Consider the following 25,694-nt stretch of genomic DNA (forward strand, 5'->3'; position numbering starts at 1 on the left):
GGGGGGCATTGTCAAAACCCTTACCGAAATCAAGATACACGATGTAAGATCTCATACTGTCCCATGAGACCTCGCTAAAGCCTCCATGAGCCTTTGTGAGATCATTCCAGAACCCAGTAAGCAAGGGAGGGAGAGAAAGTCTCTCCTCCCTTCCAGAGGGGAGGGGCTGCGCACGGGGCCCGCCTCCTGCATCTGGAGGGGGCGTGGTCGGCCCCCTGCACCAGCCCCTCTCCGCCGCCACATCATACCCCTCAGCCGGCCAACAGGGCTCACAGGGGGGCGGAGCCCAGCTCTGTTTAAACGGCTGCTGCGGTGGGAATTTTTTCTCTTTGCTTCCCATCGGATCACCCGCCCGCCCTCCCTTTAGGTCTTGCTTTACTTTGACCTTGCTGTGGACTTCAGTTTGATCGCATTGGTTGCCCAAGGGCCCTGGTAGGAGCTTTTTATCCATTTGGCAAATTGGCACCGGCCTCTTGGTTTTTTCGCCTACCTCATAGCAATTCATCACAACTTTTGGTATTGGCGGTTAGGCATTGGATTATTCAATATGTGATGTATCTGTGTTGTGTGTCGGAGGCCAGGTTGAGGCCATCACCTACCTCCTAGGGGTATCCTGTTAAGGGGATCCGGCGGTCGTGGATCCCGTCCGATGCCCTACTGGGGTTAGGGCCATGGCATGACCCCTGGTGACATCAGGGGAAGCGTCCAGTTGTATTTGCATCAACAAGCTCCTCCCACTGTTCATTAACCTTTAAGTGTCTCACACTTAAAGTGGAGTCACGTGTTGCATTCCCGTCCAATGCCTAAGCCAATACCACTCACATGCTATAACCAATAAAGTTGTGGCCTTTATTTACCCATTAACCTAAAATCACGTGTCCTTGTGTCTTATTTACTCCACATGAGTGGTGGGTCATCAATGCGCAAATGGAAGATTCAAGACAGATAAACGAAAGTACCGGTACTTCCTCATGCAACCCACACTTGAACTATGTAACTCAACCTAAAGAACTTTTAACTGATTTAAGATTTAAAAGGGATATGTACAAAAAATGGGAAAAGGGGGGAATCAGCAGAGAGGAATTCAAACATATAGCCAGCACATGTAGAGACAAAGTCAGAAAAGCTAAAGCACAGAATGAACTCAGGCTTGCTAGAGAGGTTAAAAGCAACAAAAAGGGCTTTTATGGGTATGTCCGTAGCAAAAGGAAGAACAAGGAAACAGTGGGGTCACTTAGAGGAGAAGATGGTGAAATGCAAACAGGGGACAGAGAAAGGGCAGAACTCCTCAATGCCTTCTTTGCTTCAGTCTTCTCCAAAAAAGAAAACAATGCCCAACCTGAAGAATATGGAGCAGATGATTCAGCAGGGGAAACACAGCCCAGAATAAGTAAGGAGATAGTACAAGAATACTTGGCTAGTTTAGATGTATTCAAGTCTCCAGGGCCAGATGAACTACATCCAAGAGTGTTAAAAGAACTGGCAGAGGTGATTTCAGAACCACTGGCAATAATCTTTGAAAATTCCTGGAGAACAGACGAAGTTCCAGCAGACTGGAGGAGGGCAAATGTTGTCCCTATTTTCAAAAAGGGGAAAAGAGAGGACCCAAACAATTACCGCCCAGTCAGCCTGACATCGATACCAGGAAAGATTCGAGAGCAGATCATTAAGCAAACGGTCTGTGAGCACCTAGAAAGAAACGCTGTGATCACTAAAAGTCAGCATGGATTTCTGAAAAATAAGTCATGTCAGACTAATCTGATCTCATTTTTTGACAGAATTACAAGCCTGGTAGATGAAGGGAACACTGTGGATGTAGCCTATCTTGATTTCAGCAAGACCTTTGACAAGGTGCCCCATGATATTATTGTAAAGAAGCTGGTAAAATGTGGGCTAGACAATGCTACCATTCAGTGGATTTGTAACTGGCTGGCTGACCAAACCCAAAGGGTGCTCATCAATGGCTCCTCCTCATCCTGGAGAGTAGTGACTAGTGGGGTGCCACAGGGTTCTGCCTTGGGCCCAGTCTTATTCAACATCCTTATCAATGACTTGGATGATGGGCTTGAGGACATCCTGAGCAAGTTTGCAGATGAATTTTTGCAAATTGGGAGGGGTGGCCCCAGAGGACAGGATCACACTTCAAAATGACCTGAACAGATTAGACAGCTGGGCCAAAGCAAACAAGATGAATTTTAACAAGGGGAAATGTAAAGTACTACAATGGGCAAAAAACACGAAGGACACAAATACAGGATGGGAGACACCTGGCTTGAGAGCAGTACATGTGAAAAGGATCTAGGAGTCTTGGTAGACCACAAACTTGACATGAGTCAACAGTGTGATGCAGCAGCTTAAAAAAGCCAATGCAATTCTGGGCTGCATCAATAGGAGTATAGAATCTAGATCAGGCATCCCCAAACTTCGGCCCTCCAGATGTTTTTGACTACAATTCCCATCATCCCTGACAACTGGTCCTGTTAGCTAGGGATCATGGGAGTTGTAGGCCAAAACATCTGGAGGGCTGCAGTTTGGGGATGCCTGATCTAGATCAAGGGAAGTAATAGTACCACTGTATTCTGCTCTGGTCAGACCTCACCTGGAGTACTGTGTCCAGTTCTGGGCACCACAGTTCAAGGAGGATACTGACAAGCTGGAACATGTCCAGAGGAGGGCAACCAAAATGGTCAAAGGCCTGGAAACGATGCCTTATGAGGAACGGCTTAGGGAGCTGGGTATGTTTAGCCTGGAGAAGAACAGGTTAAGGGGTGATATAATAGCCATGTTCAAATATATAAAAGCTTGTCATATAGAGGAGGGAGAAAGGTTGTTTTCTGCTGCTCCAGAGAAGCGGACACGGAGCAATGGATCCAAACCACATGAAAGAAGATTCCACCTAAACATTAGGAAGAACTTCCTGGCAGTAAGAGCTGTTCAGCAGTGGAATTTGCTACCAAGGAGTGTGGTGGAGTCTCCTTCTTTGGAGGTCTTTAAGCAGAGGCTTGACAGGCATATGTCAAGAATGCTTTGATGGTGTTTCCTGCTTTGCAGGGGGTTGGACTGGATGGCCCTTGTGGTCTCTTCCAATTCTATGATTCTAGGAGGCAGTGATGGCCACCAGCTTGGATAGCTTTAAAACAGGATTGGACAAATTCATAGAAAGGGCTATTGAATGCTACTAGACACGATGGTTATGCTCTCCAATTCCATGGTCAGAGGCAGCAATGCGTCTGCATATCAGTTGCTGGAAACCGCAGGAGGGGAGAGTTGCTCTTGTGCTCAAATCCTGCTTGTTGCTTTCCCACAGACAGCTGGTCAGCCACTGTGAGATCAGGAGGCTGAATTTGACGGGCAATTGGCTTGATTCCTCGGGGCTTTTCTGATGTTCTTATCAGCAATAGTGGGCCCCACCAAGCCCTGAGTTCCTGCTGCTTGCCTAAGGGTGCCATTGCTGAGCCTGTCCAAATCCATTTTGTAACTTTGCTTCCAGTGAAACATGGCCTCAAGCCCACATGGAGTCAAAATTGCCTGGGTTTTTTTGTTTTGTTTTTCATGTTGTTCAGCAGATCTGAATACTATTATTAAAAACCACCCTGCTAAATTGTTTAACTCTCAAGATGCTTCCCTTATTGACTCTTGACATCTTGTGTTTGGAGGCACACAAACCCCCCAAATGACAATGCAGCCTCTCCGTTACTGTTTTAAGACCATCACCAGAGCTGCTGCCTGGTTTCTGCCAGTGATCCCCCTTGGCCAAGTGATTTGCTTCTTTTCAGCTGGACAGATAAAAGACAGTTCTTCATGCAATGCATAGTTACAACTATGGAACTTGCTCCCATAAGAGGCAGTGACGGCCACCAACCTGGATGGCTTTAAAAGCAGACTGGACAAATTCGTGGAGGAGAGGGCTATCAATGGCTACCAGCTACAATGGCCATGTTCTGTCTCCACAACTGGAGGCAGCAATGCTTCTGAACAGATGTGGGCTCTTAGCCACTCCAAGCCAAAGTTGTGGTCTTTCTTGCTAACCTCTAGGTATGCCCTTGCTTCTGAATACACTGCTGGAAACCATGATGCTCCTGTGTTCAGATCCTTCTTGCTGGTTTCCCATTTTTTGGGGGGGAAGATGCTGGACTAGACAGGCCCAGTGGTGGAGCTTCATGCTCCAGCCCTGGGGGGCGGGCAAAGAGCAGCCGGGAGTGGAGAGCAGGCGGGGGCGGGGCTGACACGCGTCCTGGGGCATGGTGCGCCACTCGCAGGGGTGTGGCGCACGTCCTGGGGGCGTGGTGCTCAGCATGGGCGGGGAGGCAGCCACGATGGCACCCCACTGGGATCGCACTGTGCACTCCCCCCCCACTCCTCTTCCCCTGCCAGTGGACGGGCCATTGGCCTGATCCAGCAGGCTCTTCTTAGGTAAAAGCATGGACAGAATGTGTGCCATTTCTGTGGCCCATTCCTAGGAAGAAGGGCCTACATTTCTAGCAGAGAAGGCATGAACTTCAGTACAGTAATGTGACACCCGTCATCTCCCCATGTGCCTAATCCAGATCATTGCTGAAGTTGCCTTAATGCAAATGGCTGCAGGGGTGGAGGACAAAGGGTGCTGGAAGGAAGATGTCACTCCAGACAGAAACTCACGGGAGAGGCAAGGACAAGGCTTGGAGGAGGGGAGGGGAAACTTTGTCAATGCAGCAATTTCTCTGTCTCTTTTTCCACCTCCCAAGAGGAAAGTAGTTGTCTTTTGTCTCTTTGAATATGCAGCTCATTCTCTCCCCCCACACCCCCGCTGTGAGGCCTCAATCCATTCTGACAGCTGCATCTGAGGTCAGGAGAAAATCATAGCCTCCGTGTTGCAGGTATAATGGAAAGCAGGGGGAAAGCCGGCAGGAATGGAGTAAGGAAATGAATGCAACCAAAGGGGGAGAGCAAAGAAAGCCAACGGTTATTGATTGATTTTTATACCACTTTTTCCTCCAATGAGTGCAAAGTGGCGTACATGGTCCCCTTGCTCATTAAATCCCAACAACAATCCTGTGAGGTAGGTTAGGCTGAGAGGCAATGACTTTCCCAAGGTCACCCAGTGAGCTTCATGGCCAAGGGTTTTTTTAACCCTGGTCTCCCAGGTACTAGTCCAAACACTGTTAAGCACTATACCACACTGGTCTCAGTGTATGGCAGGGGGAGCCACTGTTAGGGGTGTGATAAGGCATTGTTTTCTGTTCTGCCTTATTTTCCGGTGCAGGCAGCGCTGTTTCTGTTCTACAGCAGTTCACCCTCTGCCCAGAACTATGTTATTTGTCCCATTGTCCACAGTGGTGAGCTCACATTATCATTGTCATCATCATCATCATCATGAATATCCCACCTTTTCACAGACTGGGACTCAAGGCAGCTTATGCGATTTAAAACAACACAGATAAAATACAAAAAGCTCGAAATGTATAAAAGGTAATTTCTAAAAAGTGCTTACATTCTAGTAGGATTAAAACATTAAAAACAACAACAACCAAATCTAGAAATACAGATAATAGGAACAGCACAGCACTATTAAAAGCACAAAAAATAGTCAGCCCCCAAAATACTTGTTGGAATAAAACAGTCTTCAACTGAGCTGGCAGAAGGGCATAAAGGAGAGAGCCAGTCTAGCTTCTCCAGGGAGGGAGTTCTAAAGCCCGGGGCACCCACCAAGAAGGCCTTATCCTGTGTCCCCACCAAGCCTACCTGTGAGGGTGGCAGGACAGAGAGAAGGCCCTCCCCAAAAGATCCCAGAGCCAGGGCAGATTCAAATGGGTGGACAGAGTCATTCAGAAAGCCTGGACCTAAGCTGCAACTTACGTAACTTATGTAATTAACCATGTAAGGGACACATGTCATTATGCTGTTCCACACTCTCAATATAAAGGAAATGCAATGCACCTGCAGAAAAACATAGTTACACGAGCACGCATTGCTGGGGCTCATCCCTGTGACTGCTCCCACCCTGTTCTGACCCATGACCTATTCTGCCCCCTCCTCCCCCCACCCCCGACTCATCCCTGTGACTCCCCCCACCCTGTCCCGACCCATGACCTATTCTGTTCCCCCCCGCTCATCCACGTGACTCCCCCAACTCTGTCCCAACCTATGACCTATTCTGCCCCCTCCCCCCCACCCCGGGTCCTCCCTGTGATTCCCCCCACTCTGTCCCGACCTATTCTGTCACCTCCTCCCCACCCCCCCAGCTCATCCCTGTGACTGGCCACACCCTGTCCCGACCCATGACCTATCCCACCCCCTCCTCCCGCACCCCCTGGCTCATCCCTGTGATTGGCCCCACTCTGTCCCCCTCGCAAACCCCTGCGGCCTGGCCGGTTCCCCCGCATTGGTGTTGTTTTCTGTTAAAGGCCCATATTCAGTTGGTTGGAATGTTCTGTTCTGATGTCACTGATAGTATGCGGCCAATGGCAGCAGGTGAGGTTATGTTCCTTTGACATCCACTGGAGGGCGCTATGTTTTTTTTGTTGTTGTTGAGAAAATTCCATTTTTACCTGCCACGTGTGGAATCTAAGGTTATGGTGGCACTTGCATATTGGTACTGGACACTGTGTCCAAATTTGAACACAATCGGTCAAGCAGTTTCTGAGAAAAGTGGGAAGTCCCAAAAATGGATATATATATATATATATATATATATATATATATATATATATATATATATATATATATATATATATATGTATATGTGTATGTATATATATATGTATATATATGTATATATATGTATGTATGTATGTATGTATATATATATATGTATATATATATGTATATATATATATATTAAGACTGAAAGTAGCAACAATAGCCAATGGTGAATCCACTGGCTAAATTCTGGTCTGGACACAGGATGAATTAGTGAGCATTGGCAGTTCCTGGACACATTTTTCCCCCATCAGGAATATCTGATACCCCTTACCAGTGGGGTATATGTTGACTATGGTCACATTGATGGCATATATTGAATGCATATTGAAGTTCTGTAGTTTCCTCCGACGAATCTGGGAACTGTAGTTTACCACCTCACAGTTCTACAGTTCCCAGACCCCTTAAACTGCAATTCCAAAGATTCTTTGGGGGAAATCCATGTGCTTTAAATATATGGTGCGGAAGTGACTTACAGCTCCCATCATTCCCGATAGCATGGCAAGGGATGATGGGAATTGTAGTCCAAAACATCTATAGGGCACTATATTGGCTAATCGTTGTATGGGACAGGTTCAGTATATTCGCATAAGACATAATGGTGCCAATAGAAGACCATGATAAGATATGGGTTGTATTCACATAAGTTCTACTCAGAGTTGACCTGTTAAAAAGAATGCCCATTCATTTCAATGGGTCTGTGCTTAGTAGGACTATTGTTGGATCTAACCCTCTATAAACCTCCCTCTCCAAAATCCCTTATATTTGTTTGCCTTTCATTTATATATTACTCATACCTGCTTCTTTCATACTCAGCCCAAAAAACACTCTCTCAGGAGCTTCATATAAGATTAAAAAGTAAAATCAATCAATATCCACTTAAACCAACCTAAGCAGTACAGCTCATGGGTCCCCTTTCTCCTGAGTTTGCCTGATTTGGGGGAGGGTGTTTTGGGTAAGCCCTGAAATAAAGGGAAGGTGTTGCATTTGTGAAACGATTTGTTATGCAGGGAGGGGCGGACAGGTTACGGGCCTCCTGGTTTCTTTGCATTATTGTTCTGCTTTTCATTTTTATAGCAGAAGGAGGTGATTTTGCTAGGGGAAAAAGTTGAAAAGTAAAATGCAGTTAAAAGAAACTGACACCACCTCCCCGGCCATTGCTGTGTGAACAGAAACTGACCTAGCGGCAAGTAAGGAAAGCTCTTCCAAGGACAATCCCTCAGCCATGTTCGACACAGAGAAAGAAAAGTGGATGCCATAGCCCCGGAAAGCCTCAACAGCACTTGGCTAGTCTGCAATGAATGTAAGGGCCGGCCTTGTCATTGTAGTTTGAGGCAGCTGCCTCAGGCAGCAGAGTATGACCTGCTCTGTAACCCTGAGTCACAGGCCACACCCCTCATTGGCCTTCCTTTTCAGTTTGCTAGAGTGTTTTTTGATTGGTTGGAATATGACCTTAAATCAGGGGTCAGCAAACTTTTTCAGCAGGGGGCCGGTCTACTGTCCCTCAGACCTTGTGGGGGGCCAGACTATATTTTGAAAAAAATATGAACGAATTCCTATACCCCACAAATAACCCAGAGATGCATTTCAAATAAAAGGACACATTCTACTCATGTAAAAACACCAAGCAGGCCCCACAAATAACCCAGAGATGCGTTTTAAATAAAAGGACACATTCTACTCATGTAAAAACATGCTGATTCCCGACTGGGCCGCATCTGGCCCCTGGGCCTAAGTTTGGGGACCCCTGCCTTAAACTCTGATAATGCCACGTGGTTGACTGGATGGAGGATGGAGAGGGCTTTGTGAATGTAGAAGCCAGCCTTCTCAGTACAAAGGTAAATTTTACCTTTCTTTCTCTGCCCGCTTTTTCCTCTGGCCCTTCCCACCACTGGCATATGGCCCCTGGAAGGCTGCCCAGGAGCGAATGTGGCCCTCGGGCCTAAAGAGATTCCCCACCTCTTGGGCTGGCTTTTTGGAAGGGTTGGTGATGCAATTGGATTGTATTGCACATGCCCCCCCCCCAAAAAAAGAAGAAAATTACAGCGGATCAGCCCCGAAAAGCATCAGGAGACCATCCCACCACCAAATCACTAGAGCACAACAGTTTGACAAGGCATCATCAGGATTCTCCATAAGAAGCAAGTGAACAAAGGAGTGTGATTTAAGAGGATTGTGCTCATAGAGCACAGCACTGGAGACTTAGGAGGCCTTTGTAATAAGTGGTTGAAAATAAGTGGAAGAAATAGATGCAGCATCTAGCAAAGGCAAAATCAGGACAGGCCCCCAGAGTCCAGCAAGCTTTAGTACACTAGCCTGCTCTGCTAAGCTTCTTTCTGTTTCTCCGGCATCCAAAGTAACCACTGCAAAACTGCACACTGGTGTTCAAGCACCAGCTCATTGCAGATACAAACCTCTGGCCCGGCTCCCTCTGAGGTGCTCAATCTGGGTTATATCATGATCCAGTTCTGCAGATCACAGTGGTCATAAGAACATAAGAATGTAAGAAAGCCTGCTGGATTAGGCCAAAGGGGGCCCATCTGGTCCAGAATCCTGTTCTCCTGCTAGCTGATGCCTGTGGGAAACCTGCAAGCGGGATTTGAGTGCATGAGCCCCCTCTCTCCTGGATTCAGAAGCACTGGCATTCAGAAGCACTGCTGCTTCCAACTGTGGAGGCAGAACACAACCATCGTGGCTAGTAGGCTTTGATACCTCTTTGATAAATCATGGTTAGTAGCCCTTGTGGAATGGGTATATATGGGTTAAGAGAATCTCACAAGTACTGTAAACTGGTACAGTACTTATTGACAGTACTTATTTAACTTATTTATCCATTCTATAAATTTATACATTGCTCGGTTTTTTAAAAACACACAGGCACACACAGACACAGACACACACACAGAGGTTTTCAAAGAGAATAAAACAATAAAATTATTAGTTTTTTAAAAAAAACAGTTAAAAACAACTATTTAAAACATCCCAAGAAAAGAAAACCAGAAATAAACTAAAAACAAATAAAAATATGGACCAGCATTCTACATGTCTGGTTAGGCATGTATAAACAATAACATTTTTAGCAGGCACTAAAAAGAGTACAATGAAGGCACCTGCCTGAAGTCAATAGGCAGGGAGTTCCAAAGTGTAAGTGCTGTCAAATTAATGGTAAAGGTAAAGGGACCCCTGACCATTAGGTCCAGTTGTGGATGACTCTGGAGTTGCAGCGCTCATCTCACTTTTCTGCCCGAGGGAGCTGGCATACAGCTTCCGGGTCATGTGGCCAGCATGACTAAGCCACTTCTGGCGAACCAGAGCAGCGCACGGAAACTCCGTTTACCTTCCCGCCGGAGCGGTACCTATTTATCTACTTGCACTGATTTGCTTTCGAACTGCTAGGTTGGCAGGAGCTGGGACCGAGCAATGGGAGCTCACCCCGTCGCGGGGATTCGAACCGCCAACCTTCTGATCGGCAAGCCCTAGGCTCAGTGGATCAATTTCTTACAAATGCAGAACTGGTATTATGTGGCACCTGTAACAGTGCCAGGTCTACAAGACAAAGCAGTCAAGTGAGCAGATATGGGGTAAGGCGAGATCTCACAGGCAAACACATTGAACTTGGCCTAGTAGCAGATAGGCAACCAGTGCAGATCTCTGAGCACAGGTGTTATATGCTCACACAGCTTCACTCCTGTCAGCAGTCATGCTGCAGCATTCTGCACGAACTGCATCTTCCACAAAAATCTTTGTAGAAACATGATGGACTTGTGAACGAGCATATGTGAAACATCCAATGCTAGTCCTGCTCAGAGTAGACCCACTGAAGTTATCAGAAATAGCTAATTCAGATCCATAAATTTCAGCAGGTCTACTCTTGAGTGGGACTGGCATCAGAAACCACTCTGATCTTTTGGATTATGCGTGAATTTTCACCATGATCTGTCTGTTCATTTGCAGCATAAAAGAAAATGGAAACTTTAGGGGCAGAAGTGCAAAAATGCTCCAGGCAGGCTGGGTTTTTTGGGTGGTGGTGGTGGTGTTATTAGCGACAATACATTACAAGGTCCCAAAGTTCAGAGCTACCCCCCAACCAGCATCCTTTTGCTGCAAACTTTGCAGAATCAACCGCACACCTCAGAGAGCGTGGCTCTGGAAAGGAATTGGTGCCCTGGGCCATTTCCAAATAAGACTCCCTGCTCTAAAAACACTGCCCCTGCCTTCACCTCCCCTCTCTCCTGGTCCCATCTCCTTGCTTTTTTTTATTAACGAAAGGGATTCATGATTCATGCAGCAATGAGATGTTTTCTCACTGCAAACCGCCAGACTCATTAAAGAGTCATGAGGTCCGTCAACCTCTTCAGTAGGCGAAGCGCTGGGGTGACTCCAGAGTCACGGTGGAAGGAATTCCTGACCGGAACCAGGTCTCGCCATTTGGCCCCGCTGGAAGCGGGGACTGCTTATTGTCGCACTAAATAAAAACGAATCCGACCGCAGAAGCGCATCTGTTCCGTGACCCCTCCGTTGTTATTATTTCATAGAGCAGGCACCCAAGCGAGCCACATATCAACTGCGCCCTTCTGTCTAACTAACTGCCTGGTAGAAATATGTCTCTGAGGAGTGAACATTTATCTGCTCACCTTCAGAGAACGACCCCTGCTCTGTTTGATCCGACACAGCCAGGTATCTTAGGATAGGGGAGGTGAATAACAGGAAATAATAATAATAATAATAATAATAATAATAATAATAATAATAATAATAATAATAATATACAGATGCAGCTAACTAAGTTCTCATCAGAGTAGACCTATTGACATTAATGGATTTGCGATAGTCATGCCCATTACTACTCTGAATAGGAGAAACATTGGATACAGCACCACATTTATGCTAAGAATAGCTGATTTGAGTGTGTGTGTGTGTGTGTGTTTTTAAACAACAAAAGAAAACACAAGAGGTGTAGAAATTTATGGAATAAGTATATTAAATAATTAATAACCTTAATTATACTGGAGGAGTGTGGTATAGTGGTTAGAATGTTGGTGTGTGACTGTCAGACCAGGGTTTAAATCAGTTATGAAGCTCATTGGGCGACCTTGGGTCACGGTCCCTATCTCTCAGCCCAACCTACCTCCCACTTCTGTTGTTGTTGTTTAGTCGTTTAGTCGTGTCCGACTCTTCGTGGCCCCATGGACCATAGCACGCCAGGGACTCCTGTCTTCCACTGCCTCCTGCAGTTTGGTCAGACTCATGTTGGTGGCTTCGAGAACACTGTCCAACCATCTCGTCCTCTGTCATCCCCTTCTCCTTGTGCCCTCCATCTTTCCCAACATCAGGGTCTTTTCCAGGGAGTCTTCTCTTCTCATGAGGTGGCCAAAGTATTGGAGCCTCAGCTTCCCACTTGGTTCAAAATATGCTTTCCAATGCAAACTGAGGTGGTCAATCACAACAGCTTACAAACACCAGCCAGAAGGCCCTTGTTTGAAATCTGCTGTTGGCCACAAGCTCTCTAGATGACTCTAGGGTTGCAATGCCACCTGTCCCTAGAAAAGCGTGATCATTCCCTTTTTTTGGGGGGGGGAAAGAAAGGTGTCCCCTGTCCTGTTTGGTCTCCAAGCAGTTTAGACTCCTCCTCCTCAAACTGTGTGGTAGAGGGTTGGTCCAGTGGCAGGAGGAGAGCGAGAGCCCGAGCAAAGAGTTTATGCAGGAAAGGGTGGGTCCATGAGCAGGACAGCCAAGAGGAACATGGGCAGAGGGTGGGATGGAGCTGTGAGGAGGAATTTGAGAGAGTGGGTTGCAGAGAGTGAGGGTGGGGGGGGGGAGTTGCAGTGCACAGGCCTTCTATGGTGGAGTCTCAGGTTTCGTGCTAGCAGGGGTGGTTGTGGGTGGGTTGGAGTGTGGGTTTACAGGGGCCTGGTCCAGTGCAGGTGATAGAGTGCTTTGCAGACAGAGTGGGTGGCGTGGGTCAGAGAGCATGAGAGGGTTTTTGCAAGGCTCTGGTGGAGAGTAGGGGGGGCGGATTGTATTGGATTGCTTTGAAGTCATTTCTGCACCAGGTAAAGTAATTTTTTGTGTCCCCCCATTCCCCCCCCCCGACCTGTCCTTTTGCCCAACCAAAGGTGACAACCCTACTTTAGACAAGCTATTATTTTCCTCCGGCTTCAACACACACACACACACACACACACACACACACACACACACACACACATATTGGCAACTACAGTACGGGGACATATCGGCTGTTACGAAGGTTTATTGAGGCTATATATCTTGAGTACTTTTTGTACCCTTGAAAGGCACTCAGCAAGTGCTTATATTCTTATTTTGAAAGTGCCCTTCAACACGACCCTTGGGCAATGAAATAAGAATTGCTTAAGCAAAGAGGAAACTTTCTGAAATCCCAGTGAGTTGAGCTATCCTGGGGGATATCAGTGTGCTTGGGGGTAGGGGAGCATTGCAGCTAACCGGTGGTGTAGTGGCCAGTTCAGAGGCACAGGGTCCTTTCATGGTAGTCACAGCCACAGCCTCTCACAGATACACCCATTTTAAGATTATACAATAAACTTACATTCGTGCAATAATTCTAATTAAGGATGCACTGCAACACCCAATGCCAATCTTTCTGTGTTGGCTTTCAGCTATACTATTGTCTGTTCACATACATGGTCAAATGATTTGGAATGCTCCAGCATCCTTTTTTGGAGTGACTTAGGTTGTGTACCCCTTCAGCATATATAACAGAACTTGTACCCCATTCTATTGAAACGGAAGCCCCCTGTGCTGCCAGCAGGGGTGTAACTAGCTGCTCAGGCACCCAGGGCGGTGTGCACCCTGCGCCCAGCGGTGGGGTGGGGCGAGCTGGGGCAGGGCAGGGCACGCTGCCCAGAGCCTCCATAGAGTCCGCCCACTGCCTCTCCCTCAGCTGTAGGGCGGCTGAGGGGGAGGCGACAGGCAGACGCAAGCCCCATGCTGCTATTTCAGGCAACGCAGAGCCTGCAGGTGCCCGAGCCACTGTGTCACTCCCAAGAGAGATGTGTGGCTCAGGCCCACTGCAGGACCTAGCCTATGGTACGTGCCACCCCCATGGTGTGCCCCCCTGCCCCCCCCCCCCAGCTACGCCTCTGGCTGTCAGTGTTCCTAAAGGCTTAGCTTTGGAGCAGACACAACAACAAGTCCTTGGTGTCCTTCCAGCGTATCATCTCCAGAGGGACCCTAGGAGAATATCCTCAGTGGCTGCCTCACCTCCTTTCTCTCTGACTGGGCTCCAATCAGAGGAGGCTTTTTCATAGGGGCTAAGGAGCTTTCCTTTCATGCTGATGGGGCAGTTCTAGGATGCTGGAGACAACGGACCCTGTTGGGACCCATCTGCAGAAATAGTAATGGGCCTTTAACCTGCTGTGTCCACAGACTACCACACCTCTGAGGCATACCCTAAATGGGAGGGAGATGAGACTCTGATACTTCACACTGTGAGGGAGGCTCAGATCTCCCAGGGTTTTGCACAGTGGGGTCAGAGTCAGAGGAAGGCAGATCCTCTGGCCGGGGGTGGGGTATTGGCCCCACAGATTCATCTGGTAGCAATGCCTCTGGGGTTGGCCTTGCATCACCTTTTCCTTCAGGTTCACAGTCCTTGCCTCCATCACCTGATGAAGCACCTACACTTGGAATTCCCTGCCAATTGACATTTGGCAGGTGTCTTCACTGTGCCTCCTAAAATCATTTCTGCTTAGGCACAGAGAACATTGACATGTGTTTCAATGTGGTTGTCGGTTTATCATCTTAATTATTTTTCTTAATGCTTTAAACAGTTGTTTCTAACTATTTCAAACTCATTATTTCGTGGTTTTATTCTTTTTTTGTGAACCCATTTGAAATTAAAAAGAACTCTATCAAATGGTATATAAGAACACAAGAAGACCCTGCTGGATCAGGCCAATGGGTCATCTAGCCTAGCATGTTCTTCTCACAGAAGTCAACTTTGGGGGAAGCCCATAAGCAAGTCCTAAGTGCAACAGCAACTCACTGCACTTGTGATTCCCAGCATACTGCCTCCGACAGAGGAGAGATAACATAGCCAACATGAATGGTAACTGTTGATAACCTCCATAAATTTGTCTAGCCTATTTCAAAAGCTATTGAAGTTGGTGGTTGTCACTGCATCTTGTAAATGGATGGTGAGAGAGTGAACAAGATATGAAGGATGAGTAAGAATATTAGAAAGTCTCACTGGGTCAGACCAATGGCCCACCTAGTACAGCAATGGACCACCTAGTACAGTGGCTGACCAGTTGCCCGAATGGGACCTGAGCACGAGCTCTCTCCCCTCCTGTGGTTTCCAGCAACTACCTGTATTATTTGGAAGCATAACTGCTTCCAATCATGGAGGAAGAACATAGTCACAGTGGCTAGTAGCCATATAATTAAAACAAACAAACAGATTGTTGAAAAAATAAATAAAATGAAGAGGAACCCAGTTTCTGGTCCCTGACATGAACTGACTTTCTCTCCCCTCGCTCCCCATCCCTACCCATCTCTTGCCATTGCTACGGTGGCCCACAAAGTGGCCATAACCTTCTCTCTGCTTCTGTTTTCTAGAGAATGAGCTGCGGTTATATCCTCTGCACCGTCCTCCTGTCTGTGGCAGTTCTCCTCGCCGTCACTGTCACTGGCGCCATCCTCTTCATGAACCACTACCACACGCCCGTCACAGAATCCCCACCCATCATCAGCACCAATCCTGATGAAGCCAACGCCTTGGTCACCATTGAGAAAGCTGATGGCTCTCGCGTCAACATATTCATCGACCCCAATTGCCCGGACCAGGGCAATGGTTTCACCCACCTAGAGGGCCTCCAGTCGTCCGTCCTGAGGGCTGTGACAGATCTTGATGCCGAGACGAAGTCGTCGAAGGGGCAGGAGAGAGCGTTGCTGGTGGGCCTGTCGGACGAGGTGTCCAAAGTTCTCAGCCATGCCACCCAGCTGAGGGCAGACTGTGATGGTCTGAAGAAAGGGCACAGCACCATGGGCCAGGAGCTGAACGCTCTGCAGAACGAGCAAGGCCGCCTCATACAGGTGATGGATGGGAGCGGAGGGGCAAGAGGCTAGTTCCTGTGAATACTTGCCCCACAAACACACAAGTCATGCAAAGTATAAGTTAGGGACCGATATAGATTGAGATGATTTTCATATGTTACGGACAGGCAGATAGCAGAACTGCAGTGTGCACCCCTCATCCCCAATAACTTTTGGCTTTTGTTCCAGGAGCAAGTTAAAGCCATTTGAAGGGTCATAGCCAGAGGTCTAGCATCTTAATTTTCAGGGGAGTTTTGGGAAGAACTCCTGCTTGAAACCCTGGAGAGTCACTGTCAGTCTGTGCTGACAGTACTGAATTGGGTGAACCAATGGCCTGACTCAGGATAAGGCACCTTCCTTTGTTCCACTGCTGCCGACCCCTTGGCCCTCAGTCAATTAAAAATGTGGAGTCTCTTTTAAAAAAACATCAGCTCAGTTTAAATAAATAAAATAGTGGCTGACCAGAGATTTTCGTGAACTGCAGACTGCCCTCTAGATTGGAGGGCTTTAAAATATTTTATTTAAGTCACTTCCATCCATGTAAAAAAAAAAAAAACCAAAATCAAATTTTATGGAAAATGTTAAGTTCTGTTGCAGTTAGGTGCAGTGCAAACTTTTGTGTTTTTGTAATTATTATTTTAGAAACAGATGTCAAAATATTTATCATCTCCCCCTGAATATACTCCATTACTTACCCAGGCTCCCTGGTTTACAGGACGTTAATTACAGGACATTAACTCTCTTGACGGGTTTGCAGGAAGTGTGTTTTCCTGACAGAAAGAACGGAAGAAGGCAGGAGGGAGCCTTCCATAGCCTCTATAAAGACAGTTGTGGTTGCAAGTGGTGGAGGTTAGGCCATATAGAGGTTGCTGCCCCACCAACCCTAGTATGCTCTTGGCCACCCCTTACCTTACCATCTTCATGCATACAACCAATCAGGGTGTGGCTCTGCCTGTCATTTGCACAGGCACCACCTGTTGTTGGGCTCCCTCCATTGTTCTCTACAAGTCCCCATGGAACCAGCCACTGAGTTCATTTACGCTTACTCCCAATGCAAAGGACTAAAGTCTTGTTCATTCTGTGTGCTGCTCCCTTTTGATACATGCATGTATAAACATTTATTTATAATCAGTTTATTGTATCCCACTTTTTTCTCCAAGGAGCTCAAGTTAGCTTACATAGTTCTCAGCCTCATGACAACCCTTTGAGATATTTTAAACTGAGAGGCGGGCACTGGCCCAAAGTCACCCAGTGAGCTTCATGGGGGAGCGCAAATTTGAACCCTGGTTTCCCAGGTCTAGTAGGACACACTGGCCACTGTATAACACCGGCTGCAATGGATCACACAGTGCTCTGCATTTCTGGACTCTTTTCAGAGCTGTGACTAGGATGGGGACCCTCATGATTGGGGGCTGGATGCTGCCATATAGCTCTCTAGCTAACTGCCTAGTTCTCAGAACTTTTCCCAGGACCACAGCCCTTACCAGCCCTGCTTTGCATCCTTCTTGAGGGTTTCCGCCTGCCTGGAATGTGTCCTTGAACTTTGCTCAAGACTCCTGCTTGTCTGGATGGAGGATAGATAAGGATGTGTTGTTGTGGTGGTGGTTGCATTTATAATAGTATTGTGAATTGGGGAGGTAGGCTGTGTACTGTACCTGTATACAGTCCCTTCTTATTCCTGGATCCAATAAGGATTCAATTGCTGGAGTAGCCAGGCAAGTTTCTTCGTGACTCTTGGTGACTCTGTGCCAGAAGACGAATGGGCAGGGTAGTTAGAAACTATCTGGTAGTTAGACAAAGGCCAGAGTTGTGTTAGCTAGAAGCTAGAAGCTGGAGGCAGGCTGGGCAGATGAGAGAAAGAGCCATGCCTGATCTCTGCTTGAATCCAGTGCTGAGGCCATGGGAGAAGCAAGACCCTGTTGGGGTGTTAATGCTGTGAGCCCCTCCAGCACAGGCTCAGGTTGTACAGTATAGAGATGTAAATAAACCATATAACATATTGTCAACCTGGGATAGCTCAGTTGGTAGAACATCAGACTCTTAATCTCAGGGTTGTGGGTTCGAGTCCCATGTTTGGGCAAAAAGATTCCTGAATTACAGGTGGTGGGACTAGATGATCCTCGTGGTCCCTTCCAACTCTACGATTCTGTGATTCTGTGACACCACCGTCTCTGCTGTCCCTCATTCCGAGGACACCGAACCCCGGGTAAGTGCCTGGAACCCCTGGAATCTCGCACCGCTCAGAGATTGGGGTGGCATGCAACAATATTTACTTATATCCCACCTTTTTCCGAGACCAAGACTCAAGGCAGCTTATACAAGTTAAAACACCACAGATCAAATGCAAAAAGCCAAAAAACATATAGAAGATAATTGTTAGGATAGATACTAGGCTACCAGCCAAATTGCTCAGCCCACTTTTGGCTCTGACCCCACCCACCACAGGCATGTGGCCCCACAGAAGGTTGCCCCAAAGGGAATATGGCCCTTTGCCCCTGATATACTTTCCTTGGTGATGTGGCTGTATAGGGGCTCTCACAATGAGTTTCTGCACTTCCCACAGCACTGGTCTGGGATGCCCCAGAACTGCCCTGAGATCTTTGGATAGAAGGTGGTATTAAAAAAAATTAATTAATTAATTAGGAGGAGGGGTTGCAGCCAGAGCTTCTCATAGGAGGAGAACTGGGGAAGGTTACAGAAGGCAGGGGAGGGGAGTCTGTGCATGTTTTGCACGTAGCGTTTGAGAGCTCATTTGCCAGACAGGTAGCTAAATGCTGGCGAGCCCTGAGGATGTTGGCTTACCTCAGTGAACTCTGTTGCATTTTGATTGAAGTCATCAAAGGAGGCTTCTGCAAATTCAGTGCTGGTGCCTAAGGCAAGGTTAGAGGGGGTGGTGGAAAGAACAGCCATTACATCCCTGTAGTGAAAGGGAAAGTGCATCACCTGGAAACAAAATGGCTGACCATTTCAACTCTGCATTCAAGCGAGGTTTAATTGTCTGGGCAGGGGGAAGGGGTTCAGCCCCATAAACCTTGAGACTGGGCTAGGGCAACAGGGATGCCTCTGAACGTGCCTGTGATCTACATGCTTGGAAGCCATTAATGCTTCTGAATACTAATTGCTGGAAACGCCAGGAGGGAAGGGTGCTTTTGTGTTCAGGTCCTGCTTGTGGGTTTCCCATAGTTGGCATCTGGTTGACCACTGAGGAAGAACAAGATGCTGGACTAGGTGGGTCATTGCCCTGATCCTGCAGGGCTCTTCTTATGTTCAGGAAAAGCACATGCTTTGCACACAAGAGGTCTCTTCAGTCCCCAACATCTCCAGGCAGGTCCAGAAGGACACCTGTCTGGAATCCTGGAGAGCCACTGCAGTCAGTGTGGACAATATTGAGCTAAATGCCCCAACTTGGACTAAGGAGGCAGCTTCCTATATTCCTAGGAGTGAAGGTGCAGTGGTAGGGCACCTGCTTTGCATGCAGAAGGCCCCAGATTCAATCCCCAATGGTATTGCCAGATAGGTCAGGGAGAGACTCTCTGCCAGGAACCCTGGAGAGCCACTGCTAGTCAGTGTGGACAGTACTGAGTTTACTAGATCAATGGCCTGATTCAGTATGAACCAGCTTCCTGTAATTCTAAATCCTCTTCTTCACCTGCATCTTCAGTTAGGTAAGACATCATCACCACATCCTTGTAAAAACCTTTATAAACCCTCCCGGTTTTGCACCTGTTTCTTGCTGAAGTAAGGCAATTCCTCAATGAATCATCACTGTATATTAGATAGAACTGCTGACTCTTATGGAGAAGTCTGATAAAAAGGTGTGAGCAAGGAGAAAAGCTGTTCACATTTTCACCCCACCCCCCCTCCACCCCCGTGTAGGGTGTTTAATGGAAAATAGTGATGTTGGAAAAATCTGCTTTTAAAAACCACCCATCACTTCTGCCAAGGGATCCTTATTTTTTGAACTCAAGAGTTCAGCAAGCCTCACTGAATTGTATCCATTACTTTGATGAATTAGTTATTGTTTGCTTTAATTATATGCTACTGTGTTTGATACTATGTACAGTGATTGCAATGTTGTTTTTAATGCTGTTGACAATACTTTAATGCTGAGTATTGTGAGCCCCCAGTGCACACGCATTACACACACAAATGCAAGCACATGGACACATGCAACACACATGCCCCCCCCAACAGCCATAGGAAGCTTTGACAGCACACTACCAATGAAATGGCATCCATCACCTTAGTCCATGGGTAGGGAATCTGTGACCAGTGGGCCAATCTTGGGTCTGCAAGGCCATTTCCCCCCCTAAGCACATCCAACTGCCCATCAGCTGACCCCCACAGTCAGCAGAACCTAACTTTCTGCTCATCAGCTTATGAATGAAGAGTACGATCCTGCTGGGTACTGCTTTGCCGGTTCATTCCTTGACGATGACTGACAGGTAGGCTGTCCTGCCCGCCTGTTAAACTTGGCCCATGGGGGCCAGTGGCAGATAAACTTCTGACCCTCCAAGATGAAAAGGTTCCCTGAGTGCATCTAAGTGTTAATTGTTATTTAATATTTTCCACCTGCTGTTCTTGTTTACCAATGATTAGTCATCCCAGGAAAGCAACAACTTGGTCAGGAGGGCACAGGGGTAAGGTGATTTGCTGGTGCTGTTCTGGTGCAGGGGAGGTTCAGGACCTTGGATAGTTCTGCCAACATGCAAAACCACAGTGGAATGATTTCAGCACCATGGAAAGCAAACCTACAGCTAATGTAAGAGACAAATTACCTCAGCAGCAGCCTGGAGCAAACACCAGGGTTATATAGCCCTTTGGGAAACCACACACACACACACCCCTTAAAGGACATAAGACTCTTTCCACAGTTTCTGGCTCCTAGCAGGTGAAGGTCAAAATAGTGATGACCTGGTTGGGGGAAAATCCCTGGTCACTACAAGGTCCAGTCATCAGAGTCTGAGGACAGCAGTAGTTTCCTCAGACAGCGCAGGATCCCAGGCAACGTGTCCTATATGGGAAGAACCACAAAGCAAGTCTTATTACTCCTCTGATATCTCAGTTTCTAGGTTCTTCGTCCATGCCATGATCTGTCCATTACTTTTATTTTCTGGGCCTGGCTTTGGTCTTTTGGGTATGCTTTGTTAACATTTTTAGTTTGATTTGCTACAGTTGTTCTTATGTGGAGCTCAGCAGCCTCCCCTAGGTCTCCAGAAGTCATATCTTCAAGTACTGCTAAGGTGGGAAGCCTCTAGCCTCCCTGCCAAGGAGTTCAAGTTGGCCCACAAAGCCATTTCTCCCAGACCATGGCCCACCTGTCAATCCTCTGACATCACTGATGGGTGGGAGAATTAGGTTCACTAATATATTCCCTTGGCAAAGGAGACCCCTGCATCTACAAGGACTGAACCTGGTGAGCAGAAGTTTCAATTCTGCTCAGTTTACCTGTTCCCCTGCTGGGAGAAGGCTCATATAGTCAAAGCACAGTGTAGGGCTGTTTGAAAGCCATTTTGCAAACAGCTCTTTAGACCCCTGATTTTCGGAAGTTCAAATAGCAGTGGGAGGCTGTTTGCAAAAGGGCTTTCAAAACAGTTCCTCACCATGCTTTGAAGTCCTGGCAGTTGGGGCATCAAAGCTCAGTATCACCTGATAGCAGCTGTGCTCTCCAGGGTTGGGGGTGATAGAGGTCTGAATCACCAGTCAGAAAAAGCTCCCCACCCTTAAGGAAGAGTAATGGGCAAATGCTCCTTGCCTCTAGCGTATGCGCAAACACAAATGCATGTGTACAAGCATCAAGCCATTACGCAGTGCACAGCCTGCCACCCCACCCCCATGCACTGCAGCGGCAAAAGTCAGCTTTGTACAGTTGATCACCCAATTTCCAATCTCATTTTTGTTGTTTTATGACAAGATTTACATAGCTGCCCATCAACAGTGTTCCCTGGGCAAGTCTACAGGGCAAAGGGGAAAAAAATACATGATCATTAAAAGCATGAACAAACACAGCAGAATGCAACATAAAACTCTCGATGTTTTGGCAGAGAAATGCAATCAATTTGCAGCTCAATAAGATAAAGCTTCCACAATGGGGGCCCAGATAGCATTTGTTTAAAATGTTATCATATGCATTACTAGGTCCACTGTGAAAGGAGGGGGAAATTATTTCATACTATTGTGTTACATACTCCTGATACTGAGAACCAATATGCTGTAGTGTTGGTCTAGGACCTGGTAGACCAGGGTTCAAATCCCCAGTCAGCCAAGAAGCTCAGTGGATGACCTTGGGCCAATTACTGTATTTCAGCTTAGCCTACCTCACAGAGTTGTTGTGAGGATAAAATAGGAAAAGGGACGAACTGTATATGCTACCTTGAGCTTCTTGAAGGAAAGTTGGGATATTAACATAAGAATAACAATGATAATGATAATGTTTTCTTCCCCATATGATTCATTTACCATGGCATTGTTTTATTTTTAAAAAAACCCACCTTCAGAATGCTTTACAAAAAGAATAAAACAATAAAAGCAAAATAAAAAAATTCCTTCTGTAGCACCTTAAAGACCAACTAAGTTTTTATTTTGGTATGAGCTTTCGTGTGCATGCACACTTCTTCAGATACCTGAAGAAAAAGAAAAAAAAAAACCAATAACAACAAAAGCAGTTTAAACTGCTATGTAAACATTCAAATAATAATTTAAAACAGAACTAAGCTAAAAATGTATTAAGACACATGTAAACATTCTACGAATCTGGGTGGGCTTGTCTAAAACAATAATGAGTAATGCAATATGCCCCCCCCCCAAAAAATTTACACACACACCCAGCACACTATTATTAGCATTAGCATTAAATGTATTACCCATCCTTTACCAGCATGGTCCCAGGGCAAGTTACAACAATTTAGAATAAAAAATGATTAAAAACAGATTACAATCTCAGGAATAGGGTGGCCCTGAAAACACACTTTGGGTGTCAAAGGTCAGGATAAAGAGGTGCGACTTCAGCATTTGCCAGAAGCTGTATAGTGAAGAAGCCAGAGCCACTTCTGTAGAGAGGAAACTTCACAACTTAAGGGCTGCCACAAGGGAATGTCTCTTCCAGGCCTGCCACTACCCCAAACTTCTAAGGAAGGTGAAACTACCAAGGTGTCTTTCCTCTGCTGATCTTAACACCCAGGAGAGTCTGTATGGGGCCTAAAACCACTTACAGTTTTGAACTGTAAAATGAACACTACATTAAAAAATATTAGCATTGGGACTAATGTAATGAACCACCATTAATACCTGAAAGTGCTATATACAGAAGAAGAAGAGGAAGAGGAAGAGGAAGAAGAAGAGGAGGAGGAGGAGGAGTTAGAATAAAATAAAACCCAATTGATACTTTGACAGAAATGACAAGATTCCTTTCGGTCACTGTGGCTGCCTTAGTCTAATTTTAGAAATGGCCAGAGCAAAAATCTGCAACCTTTCCCACTAGCTCAGCAACTTTAGCTCCCAGATAAACCAACGGGCGATGAGAAATCATTAGTTATTAAATTTGTATTTCTTCCATATCATAAAAAGCAAAGATGCAATGCAGTTCCCTTGACACATTTCCCTTCTCAACGTAAATGAAAAGCATCTTGTGCTTTAATTTTTGAATGTAAACTCTCTTATATAAATTTAATAAAGGCAGATTGTGGTTTTTTTGGGGGGGGGGAGAGAAGGAAGTCAGGAGCCATTAGGGATGTCGGAAGATTCTGGCAAAACTGGAAATGGGGCTGGAAATCGCAAGGTGCTGGCTTATTCACCACCATGTCAGAACAGAAATCAATCCAGTGAGTAGAATCAGTATTCACTGTTGCTATTGTTTTCAGTTCATAAATGACTGAAATGAATGGGGTGCCATAATGGAAGAGGAATCTCATTTACATAAGTTATGTAAGTTATATAATTTTGCCTCAGCGGACAACTGAGATGAATAATGTGGTTTTTGGTGGAAGATGAACTGTGGCAGAATGGAAATGGTCCTGCGTGTGACAAATACAGGGCAGAATGGAAATCAGTATTAGAATCATAGAGCACCGTAGAATTGTAGAGGCTGGAAGGAACAGCCGCTGGGGGAAGGAAACCACCTGAGTATGGGGGCAGGAAGTTGAAGGGACAGTTTAGAGGAGGGAGCTGTAGAACAGAGCAAAGCCTCGCTTAGTAGGATTGGGCTGAAAATCCCTTGAACTCACTAAGGCTTGCAGCTAGGAAAGCGTTCATAAGATCAGGCTGTGAGTCCCATTGAACTCTGTAGCAGTGCTTTTAAAAGCACCAAGCAAAAAAAGACATTATTCAGACGTTGCGTCTAAGATCATAGGGGATATCACCTAGTCAGGATGCATGGACAGGGTGGTGGCAGCACCGTTGTCTGGTTTGCCTCATGCAGCAAAACTGGCACTACTACAAGTAGTTCTGCATTTGTAAGAACTTGATCACTTAGTGTGGCAGCACCTGCACTTTGGAACTCCCTGCCTATTGAGATCAAGAAGGCACCTTCACTGTACTCTTCTAAGCACCTGCTAAAAACATTCCTGTTTAGACAAGCCTATCCAGATACTTGAAGTAATTTGAATCTATTTTAGTAGTTTAACTTTTTCATGTTTTAAAATAGGGTTGTATTTTTTTTTATATACCGTTCTATCTTTCATAAATCTCTTTGAGGTGTTTTTTTTTTTACAATCAAGTGGTGTATAAATTTTATTAAATAAAAGAAAATATAAAATATAATGTCTTGGGGCTGGCCCTGGTTGAGACCATCCGCAGGCTAGTAGTGGACAGGTTGCTGCCTGTGGGTGGTGTGTTGGCAAACCCCCTGAACTGAGTCATAACAAATTTGGACTTTTTCCGCACAGCTGCTCTCAGAGAGCCAGACCAACATGGCGAGACTAGTGAGCTCTGTCGGCGACATCCTGGACACCTTGCAGAAGGACCGCAGTGTGGTCCGACCTCGGCTCAAAGCTGACCTCCAGAAGGCTCCAGCTCGGAGTGCCCGGCCAAAAGGATGCTCCAACGGTAGGAGATCTTCCTTCTCTTCTCCCTCTTGGGGCAATTATTAATATAATTTATTCACACTCCACCAACCACAAATAAGAAGTTAGAGAATGTAAAGTATGTATGCTGGGCCCCATCTGCACTTCACATTTGAAGCAGTTTCATGCCGCTTTAAACAGCCATAGCTGCCCCCGAAGAATCCTGGGAACTGTAGCTTGTTAAGGTGCTGAGAGTTGTCAGGTGACCCCCGATTGCTTTCACAGAGCTAAAATTTCCAGATTGGTTTAGCAATCAGTCCCTTTTCACAGGGAATTGTGGGAATTTGGCCCCAAATGCACAAGTTAGCGCTCAGTGGTAAGCTAGAACTGCATTTTGCTTTTTTTGTAGGAACATAGGGAGTCAGCTCATTGATCCATGTGGCTCAGTATTGCCTCTACACACTGTCTGGCAGCAGCTCTCTGCTGTTTCAGGCAGGGAGTCTTTCCCAGCCCAATCTGGAGACGTCAGGGGTTGAATCTGGGAACAATTTCACGCAAGGCAGATGCTCTACCACTCAGCTATGATTCTTCTTAGCAAAAACACACACAGTCCCAGGTGTAGCTTACTGCTTTGTTTCTGCGTGAATGAAGCCCCTAAAAGCCAGAGAGAGAGACAGAGAGAAACTGTATTGCAGGGAGTTGGACTAGATGACTGTTTGGGTCCCTTCCAACTCTACAATTTTATGATGCTATGAAACAAGAGTTCTGCCAGAACTCTACTTGCCCATAGCTTAGAAGGAAATGGAACAAAGTCTCTTTTAGTGACAGCAACCAGTTGGAATAGGCGAGAGTCCAGAGCCAAGGGCTCAAACAGTGATGTTGTAATTTAGTCTATTAATTAGACCTCTCTTGTTTCTCTCCCCCCCCCCAACTCACTTCTGCCCC

The 25,694-nt window shown here is 46.4% G+C and overlaps 1 protein-coding gene across 1 annotated transcript in view; it reads left to right on the top strand.

Moving 5' to 3' along the window:
* FIBCD1 (fibrinogen C domain containing 1) overlaps positions 1–25,694 on the top strand; it is a 72,325-nt gene that overhangs the window by 19,741 nt on the left and 26,890 nt on the right. The window contains exons 2-3 of the mRNA XM_035113053.2: positions 15,274–15,750; positions 24,633–24,792. Of these exons, the coding sequence (XP_034968944.1) occupies positions 15,274–15,750; positions 24,633–24,792 (637 nt within the window). The remainder of the gene's footprint in view (positions 1–15,273; positions 15,751–24,632; positions 24,793–25,694) is intronic.

This window comes from Zootoca vivipara, chromosome Z (assembly GCF_963506605.1).
Source record: "Zootoca vivipara chromosome Z, rZooViv1.1, whole genome shotgun sequence".
Lineage (NCBI taxonomy): Eukaryota > Metazoa > Chordata > Lepidosauria > Squamata > Lacertidae > Zootoca > Zootoca vivipara.